Source organism: Salvelinus alpinus, chromosome 24 (assembly GCF_045679555.1).
Source record: "Salvelinus alpinus chromosome 24, SLU_Salpinus.1, whole genome shotgun sequence".
Lineage (NCBI taxonomy): Eukaryota > Metazoa > Chordata > Actinopteri > Salmoniformes > Salmonidae > Salvelinus > Salvelinus alpinus.
In genome coordinates, this window is record NC_092109.1 from 7,574,131 (window position 1) to 7,583,706 (window position 9,576).

A 9,576-nucleotide genomic window follows, 5' to 3' on the forward strand; every position below is an offset into this window, starting at 1 on the left:
AACATTGTTTGCATCCATGAGCTAGCTAGATTTTTTTGGCATGTTTTACTTTACCAGTATCATAGCATACGTACCGATGAATTATTGTGACATATGAAATTCGAGTGATAGTTTAATCAATGTCTAATAACTACGTTAAATTATGAACGCGTTAAATTATTATGTGACGCGCAGTCATATTCAGGTCCTGATTGAGAATGAAACAACTGAACAACGAAACAGCACAGCAAGTAAGTGAAAGAAATGGGGTTTGATTATGTTTTACTGGTAATGGGGACATAAGTAAATGCCAACAAAATAACTTTTTGGTCAGTGTGGTGTGTGTGTGTGTGTAACCTTTATTTAGGCTAGGCAACTAGGCAAGTCAGTTAAGAACAAATGTACAACATTATAATTTAAATACTATAAAGCGGTAACTATCTTAATTTTGGGAACTCAAACTCTTGCTTAAGACTTATTGAAGCTACAAAAGTATCAGTGGTCAACCATAACATGGTTGACAATACAACAGAACAGATTAACCAGAATGACATTTACCCTCACCAGTGGCCAAAAATAACTATTTGAACACCACACCCTACTAAACCACACCTCCAGTCTTCTGATCTGATGCAGTGGATCTATTCATTTTTTAGAGTGCATGGAGATGTGTTGGAATGTCTGTCAAGTCTAGGGTTGCAAAGGGTCGGAAACTTTCCAGTAAATTACTATCCCCAATTCAATGGAATTGCAACCCTCTGCATGCACAGTGCATTCTTCCATCGCATGTGCAATGCACTCTTCCATCACATGTACAGCTGATTCTCAAGATCTTGCACACTAATGAGATGCTATTGAGCCCACACTACTACACTGTCTGAGCTAAGGACTACATGCTTTCTGGTAAGTTTTGATTTGATACTGGGTGGGCTGAATATATTTTACTTGACATACATGATTTTTTGTTTACTAGTAAATAGTAGTCTACAGCAAAGTGTGTTTAAATCATTTCTAACTTGTTAACAATTTCTGCTAGTTAGTTTTTGCTACCATGTGGGTTTTCACTTGCTTGAGCCTGCTAACTGAGGAGTGTTAATTCACCTGTTTCCATACATGTTTCATTTTAAAACATTTATCTTACAAAGGAGTTGTTTAATCTAACTGCTTAACTATTTATCTGTAGATGGAATTGTGTGTCGTTTTTTTACACATTTTTTACAAATCTTTACAGGGAAACGCCACGGGCACTATCTGATGTGTGGAGACATTTCACTGCAGCCAATGTAGAAGGAAAAGCTGTGTACATTTGCAAATACCGTGCCAAATCAGATGTGAAGAATGCAACAAAGATGCAGAATCATCTGGCCAAGTGCATAAAGTTCCCTCAGTGCTCACAACAAGCAACCTCTGACAAAAGTCCCTCTACTTCTATTCGAGGTGAAAATTATGAATCAGACACCTTATCGATAGCAACAGCTCATGGTCTTCCTGGAATCAGACGTTTTTTGACTCAGTGGAGGAACGTAGTCAGAGAAATGCTGATGAAGGTCTTGCTCGAGCTGTGTATGCAACTGGTTCACCTCTGATGCTCACAGGCAGCGTGTATTAGAAGAGATTTCTGAATGTTCTTCGCCCAGCATACACCCCTCCAACCAGACATGTTTTATCTACTCATTTGCTGGATGCAAAGTTCAACAGAGTTCAAGTGACGGTCAAAGCAAATCATCGAGAAAGCAGACTGTATTGCAATCATCTCTGATGGGTAGTCAAATGTTTGTGGGCAAGGAATAGTTAACTACATCATCTCCACCCCTCAACCAGTATTCTAAAAGAGCACAGACACATGGGACAACAGACACACCGGTCTCTACATTGCAGATGAGCTGAAGGCAGTCATCAATGACCTTGGATCACAGAAGGTATTTGCACTGGTGATAGACAATAGGGTGAAAATGAAGGCTGCTTGGTCCTACCCTCACATCACAACCATTGGGTGTGCTGCTCATGCATTGAATCTGCTTCTCAAGGACATCATGGCACTGAAAACAATGGATACACTCTACAAGAGAGCCAAGGAAATGGTTAGGTATGTGAAGGGTCATCAAGTTATATTAGCAATCTACCTCACCAAACAAAGTGAGAAGAATAAGAGCACCACATTGAAGATGCCCAGCAACACCCGTTAGGGTGGTGTTGTCAACATGTTTGACAGTCTCCTGGAGGGGATGGAGTCTCTCCAAGAAATGGCCATATCACAATCTGCCGATATGGACAACCTCATCAAGAGGATCCTCCTGGATTATGTATTTTGGGAGAGAGTGGTAAGCAGCCTAAAACTCCTGAAACCAACAGCAGTAGCCATTGCACAGATTGAGGGAGACAATGCCATCCTGTCTGATGTTCAGACTCTGCTTGCAGATGTAAGAGAAGAAATCCGTACTGCCCTGCCCACTTCACTGTTGCTTCAAGCAGAGAAAACTGCAGTTCTGAAATACATCAAAAAGCGTGAAGACTTCTGCCTGAAGCCCATACATGCCGCAGCGGACCCCAAGTATGCTGGCAAGAGCATCCTGTCTGGTGCAGAGATCAACAAGGCCTATGGTGTCATCACTACCGTGTCTCGCCAACTTGGCCTGGATGAGGGCAAGGTTCTTGGCAGTCTGGCGAAGTACACTTCCAAGCCATGGCTTTGGGATGGAAAGGCAATATGGCAGTTGTGCCAACATATCTCATCAGCCACCTGGTGGATTTTGTTGTCTTACAACCTGGAATAAAAATAGATTTTGGGGGGGGTTGTATCATTTGATTTACACAACATGCCTACCACTTTGAAGACGCAAAATATTTTTTATTGTGAAACAAACAAGAAATAAGACAAAAGAATTGAAAAATTAAGTGTGCATAACTATTCACCCCCCAAAGTCAATACTTTGTTCAGCCACCTTTTGCAGCAATTACAGCTGCAAGTCTCTTGGGGTATGTCTCTTTAGGCACATCTAGCCACTGGGACTTTTGCCCATCTTCAAGGCAAAACTGCTACAGCTCCTTCAAGTTGGATGGGTTCTGCTGGTGTACAGCAATATTTAAGTCATACCACAGATTATCAATTGGATTGAGGTCTGGGCTTTGACTAGGCCATTCCATTTAAATGTTTCCTCTTAAACCACTCAAGTGTTGCTTTAGCAGTATACTTAGGGTCATTGTCCTGCTGGAAGGTGAATCTCCGTCCCAGTATAAAATCCCTGGAAGACTGAAACAGGTTTCTCTCAAGAATTTCCCTGTATTTAGCACCATCCATCATTCCTTCAATTCTGACTAGTTTCCTAGTCCCTGCCAATGAAAAATATCCCCACAGCATGGTGGTGGCAGCATCAGGATGGTGCTCTCGGGGTGATGAGAGGTGTTGGGTTTGCGCCAGACACAGTGTTTTCCTTGGTGGTCAAAAAGCTCAATTTTAGTCTCATCTGACCAGAGTACTTTCTTCCATATGTTTGTGGAGTCTCCCACATGCCTTTTGGCGAACACCAAACATGTTTACTTATTTTTTTTAGGCAACTCTTAAGTAAAGCCCAGCTCTGTGGAGTGTATGGCTTAAAGTGGTCCTATGGACATATACTCCAATCTCCGCTGTGGAGCTTTGCAGCTCCTTCAGGTTATATTTGGTCTCTTTGTTGCTTCTTTGATTAATGCCCTCCTTGCCTGGTCCATGAGTTTTGGTGGGCGGCCCTCTCTTGGCAGGTTTGTTGTGGTGCCATATTCTTTCCATTTTTTTTATAATGGATTTAATGGTGCTCTGTGGGATGTTCAAAGTTTTGGGTATATTTTTTTATAAGCCAACCCTGATCTGTACTTCTCCACAACTTTGTCCCTGGCCTGTATGGAGAGCTCCTTGGTCTTCATGGTGCCGATTGCTTGGTGGTGACCCTTGCTTAGTGGTGTTGCAGACTCTGGGGCCTTTCAGAATAGGTGCATATATACTGAGATCATGTGACAGATCATGTGACACTTAGATTGCACACAGGTGGACTATATTTAACTAACTATGTGACTTCTGAAGGTAATTGGTTGCACCAGATCTAATTTAGGGGCTTCATAGCAAATGGGGTGAATACATATGTAAGCACCACTTTTCAGTTTTTGATTTTTTTGATTTTTTTTCATTTCACTTCACCAATTTGAACTATTTTGTGTATGTCCATTACATGAAATCCAAATAAAAATCGATTTAAATTACAGGTTGTAATGCAACAAAATAGGAAAAACACCAAGGGGGTGAATACTTTTGCCAGGCACTGTATGTTTCTGTGTCTTTATGATATGGCAAATATATCCAATGCAAAAAACATCTACATTTAAATTGTATTCATTTTCATATATTTCCATTAATTCCTATTTATTCCCGTTAATTCCCATATATTCTGGTTTATTCCCACGGAAAGTTTCCACCTCTGAATATTCCCCAAAATGTGCAACCCTAATCAAGACCTGTCTGATCTTGATACAGGGGTATTTTTTTTGCAATGTAACCTGTTAATCAGGTAACCTGCTGGAATTCAACAGCTGTTGTATGTTTCAGTTTAAATGTTATTCTTGATAATCTAGCTAGAATATGTATTCTGCTTATTCCCTGTAAAATATATATTTTCATGATTGATGGTTACATTTTTGTATAAAAAAAATGCTTAGGTTGACATTGGCAACAATAGCAATGAAATAAGGCTCTTGCTAGCCAATACCGAGTTATAAAAACTTCACTCATACTTGCACTCATACTTTTACTCATACTTGCACTCATACTTGCATGTGTACTGGTTTCAGGAAGTGTTGCAGCATCACAGGCAATCTTTTAACTCTGGTTGTTTTCTTCTGTTGATCTTTAAGAGTTGATTAAAGCCAGCAGCCAGCAGCTTCATAGTGAGTTCTGTCCAACGCCCTATAATCCTAGTAAAACTCCAGTCCAACTCTCCATGTCATCTGGAGCTATTCTGACATGACTCGGAACTAATGATGTATATGAACCCTGTAATGTTGATGCTATGTTTTGGCCATTGAGAGGCCATATTGGCACTCCTCAGAAAAGCAGTACTCCATTGGAATGAATGGAATTCTAAAGTATTTCATTTAAATGTTTCAAGGACAAAATTACATGTATTTAAGTATTTATTGTTGAAGTGGGGACAGTAAAATTTGTACTTTCTAAAAACTATACTTTAAGGGAAAAAATTTATATATTTTTATTTATTTGTATGTTTAGCTTACATAATATAATTTAAAGGTATGCATTAAGGTGTCTGGAATAGAATAAACTTGGCAAAAACAAATGTAGACATTAGTAAATGCATGTATAGAGTTTCCTAAATGGTTTCTAGAATGATGGAGGTGTGGTAGCTTCAGAACAGCGCCTCCTGTCAGTCATTTAGTGTATACATAAATAATTGCTAGGAACTGGGTATGGTTCGGCGAATCACATATAACCAATGACAAGACCACAGCCCTTGGATTTTTTTTTACCATTCATTTACCAGGTTGATTTGGAAACAGAAGACCTCTTTTTCGAGAGATTGACCTGGCCATTTCTTTTACAGGGAAAAAGTTCATGGCCAACCCCTTGTGTAACCCAAAAGGGAATAATCAACAATCAGTCTGCATTCATATGAATATGAATTTGTTTCCATCATTAGCACACCACTCTGACATGTCTGTGCACGTCCATGCAACTTAGGTTGACTGGAAATCAAATTAGGTTATCCAATTCCAGTCAAATAGGGAATTTAATATAATCCACTCCAGCTCTCCACATCTTCAGCTCAGATGTGTGTTTTTTCTGCCTTGTCCTTTGAGGTATGTAGAGAGATCAGACCAGGCTATTTGTTTATCTAACAACCTTTTGGCTGGCTGACTGACTGGCTGGCTGGCTGGTTGACCCAGCTGGTTGACTGACTGAGAGCTCCACTGTAGCACCATTCAGGCTGAGGCCACCTACCATGCCAGGCAGTCCAGTGAGCTAAGAATATATGTAGGCCAGGCCACTGGGCCTTGGCCTGACTCATACCCCCGCCCCATTTCTCCTGTCCATGGCTCGAACCCCCCTCCTTCACCTAGCTACATGTAATCTCTGTTAGCCCAGAAGTAAAATCTTGCGTAATTTGGTCAGCTGCGTGATTAACTTCTGTATTCGTCCCTGTTAGAAATTGAGAGGTCCGGCAAAAAAAGAAGTCTCCACCCTCGCATAACGAAAACTCTCAGCCAGAGCTCCCCCCCTACAAATCACTCAAGGTGAAGTGGTTTAAGTACCGCCTTTGCCTAATCCTGATAAGCAAATGTCCAAATAACCATTGACGAACCCAAAAACCGAAACCAATGAGGCTGTCATGCAACCCATTCAGTCCTAACTCATTCAACTCATTTCCAAAAGGGATTTGACATTCTAATAAGGGTGTTGAAAAGTAGGGTAAAACAGCATGATTGCATAACAATATAGGTCCACGGGCACACAATTTTTTATAAAGTTTAGGTTACAGGTGATCATAAATAACCTTGTTTTGTCATCACAGGGCACATAAAACAGACAGCTGGAATGCTGGAGGATTGCCAGACAAATATTTATGGGATATTCTTCTTTTTTTTAATAACCTTGAAGATTTCACAGAGACATTGCACTGTTTATAGAGGTTATGAGGTGCGTCAGAAAAAGTCCACGCGCATCCATGCCCCAAATGTGATGCCAAGTGTAGGCTCCGCCCTGCTACTTCAGACGATGGACGGGCACGCCCTCTCGTGAGAGCTGAGCTCCATTCTGTTTCTCATTAAAGAAATACCCCTTTGACTTACTGTTTCATGTGGGAATCTGGAGGACAGTGTTGGATGTGCTTGTCATCAAGTTTAAAACACCAACTTAAGCCAAAACGTTGCCATATATGAAAACGAAGGCAATTGCTATCTTTCTGATATCATATCCACAAAAGCTGCATAATGTTTTTTTGCAGTTATGCTACATAAAATGCAATTAAGTAGGCCTAAAAAAGAAAGATGATATCATGCCATACAAAGTAATACAGAGCATTGTTTCCCAGGTTGATCAACTCAACACTAGGCAGGGAATAAAATGTATACTCTATATATCTATAAAGTAGGCCTACAATCCCCATGGCAACGTGTAGCCTATGGGCGCCCAACACAATAAAGTTTTAAAGACACGAATAATGTATGCAAAAAACTATGTGCCTCAGAAGTAGCGCTATAGATGTCGCAGGGGGACCCCATCTTTCAGAGTGAACAAATCCATCGCTGGAGGCAGCGAAATTCATCTGAATGGATGAGAGAGAAAACTTTTGGCACAAGTTCATGGAAAATAAGTTCTCGTTGGCGCTGCAAGTCCTCTATGCATCGGGTCTTAACAAATCGATCAACTTTGACAACAAACTGGAGAGAACTATGCAGGACAAAGTATGCGAACAAGCACCAGTGCCATTTCAAATCCTTCACCGGGCCCCCGGTCATTTCAGTTTATGACACCAATAATGTGGACCACATTCCAGAAACCAGACAACTAAAGCACGTTTTTTTTTTAGAGAGGCGTACAACCGGGACACACGGGTATGATAGGCACTTGTTGCACATGAGAACATTTCACTGTCTAAAACAGACGACGGGACAAAAAGTGCTAAGAAGCAATACCCTGCAAAAATTCAGGCTGCGGTGTTCGAAAGTGATCTTACCTGAACTGGCTTGCGATGTGACAAAAAGTAGAATTATTGCTAAAGTGATTTGCGCGTCCTTTATCCTCGGTTTTACTTTCCATCTTATATGGGTATCCATGGTCGCCAGTGACGTCCACGGCAAAGGCGGATTAATTTTTCAAGAGCAACTGAAAAGAATACTTGTGACAATTTCTGATTAGGAGAGAACTAGTAGCCAAAGGTCCCAGAGAAAGAGAGAGGGGGGAAATTATTATTTTCTCAAGCAGCCATTAGTGTTAGAGTGTGGATTCCTCCAGTTTCTGTGAAGGATGGGGAACCCTCTCTCGCGCACTCTTCCTCTCCACTCCTCTTCGCTCCTCTGAAGAAACTACCCTGCGCTGTTGAGCCTCTGATCAGAAGTGTTGCCCCCTCTCAATCTCACTGGAGCCCTTGGAACTAAAGACGGAGGGAAAAAATATTTCCTGCAGGCTGTCAGTCAGGCTAGGAACAGGACAGGAAAGCAAATCAGAAGGCTATATTTATAGATCGGGCCTTGCCATTGGCTGTGGAATTAGAGGAACGTTTTGTGAAGGTTTTACGCCCTCTCTCCGTGCGCTGAACTTTCTGCTTCAAACCGTGGCTACAATCTGGACTCAGGGATAGACCTAACATTGTAATCATAGATTCCCTTCCCAAAAAAATCTGCCAATTTTAAGAAGGGGCGTTAAAGCGGGAGATACAAAAACGTTTTGGACAAGAACAGATCAATGTTGTTTTCATATTCAATAGGATACATAATTTTTTTCCCCGTTACAGCTAATGTGAAGCAATTCTAATAATTTGAATTATAACAAAGAGAATTAGGCTTTTGGACACACTGTGAAGTTATAAACTGTATCGAACAGCAGACCTAGGCTACTGCAAATACATACGGGTTGCAGGTATCCTCCAAAATGAGCTGTAAATTATAAGACTGATATGCACCTGCCTCAGCTGTCCCTCTGACACGCATGACAACTGGAGCGCGCAGGGTCGGTGAGGTGCTGATCCATTGACACTGGCATAGATCTTCAGCTCGTGGAATGGGACTCATATATTTAGAACACAATAACATCTAAATTCGGTAACACGTTTTACAATAACACTACTCTCTTACTATTACTGTACACTCATCTACAAAATATAGTTAACATGTAATAATGTGACGTAGCATTCATTGACGTAGTTGTAGCTTGAGTGTTGACTGATTTCCCCCCAAAAAGTTTGTCCTGATAATAATTTAGGAAGAAGAGAAGGTATAATTTTTCATTGTTACTTGTATGAATTTCATTGGCTTTCATTTTGGCAAATCACACTACTTGAATTCGAACAAATGTGGAAAAATCTCTCAACAACCAAAGTGTCATTTTCACATTTGCATCATATCTTCCAAATCAGTGTACATCCAGGTGACAACTCTTCAAGTGAGATGTGTTGTGTGTGTACACTTTCAGAGAATGCCTGGAATGTGTTGGCCTTTTGCACAAGGTGTCATATGGCTGGTCCAGTAGGGGGGCGGTCTCCCATGAAACGGCCTCTAAAAGATGCTCACAGATGTATTTTTTTTAGATTAAACACACAACATGGAGGATAAGCATTGCAATCTCATTGTAATCCATGTGGGGAATGGGGTGGTGAAAATGGCTGAGAGGATCCAGGCGGTCTGGACTGAGGCCGGAGTGCTACTGTGCGGGACCAGGAGTAGGGAGGGCTAAGGGGTGTGGATCTGGGTCGCTAAGGGGCAGGGGGAGTAGTCAGAAAAGATATGAACATCCTTTAGGATTCCAAATAGGATTCCCTCCAGATTATTCTGGTGTCCAAAAGATTACAAATGGACCTTTTGTGAAATGAAGCTTTTAAGTTGCATATATTTGAACAT

At 41.1% G+C, this 9,576-nt stretch overlaps 1 protein-coding gene across 2 annotated transcripts in view; it reads right to left on the reverse strand.

Annotated features, from left to right (window-relative positions):
* The window catches only part of LOC139552064 (collagen alpha-1(V) chain-like), a 134,975-nt gene extending 126,864 nt beyond the window's left edge, over positions 1-8,111 (reverse strand). For both annotated transcript variants that reach the window (XM_071363438.1, XM_071363437.1), the window contains exon 1: positions 7,698-8,111. In XM_071363438.1, the coding sequence (XP_071219539.1) occupies positions 7,698-7,797 (100 nt within the window). In that variant the 5' untranslated portion in view covers positions 7,798-8,111. The remainder of the gene's footprint in view (positions 1-7,697) is intronic.
* Positions 8,112-9,576: the final 1,465 nt, after the last annotated feature.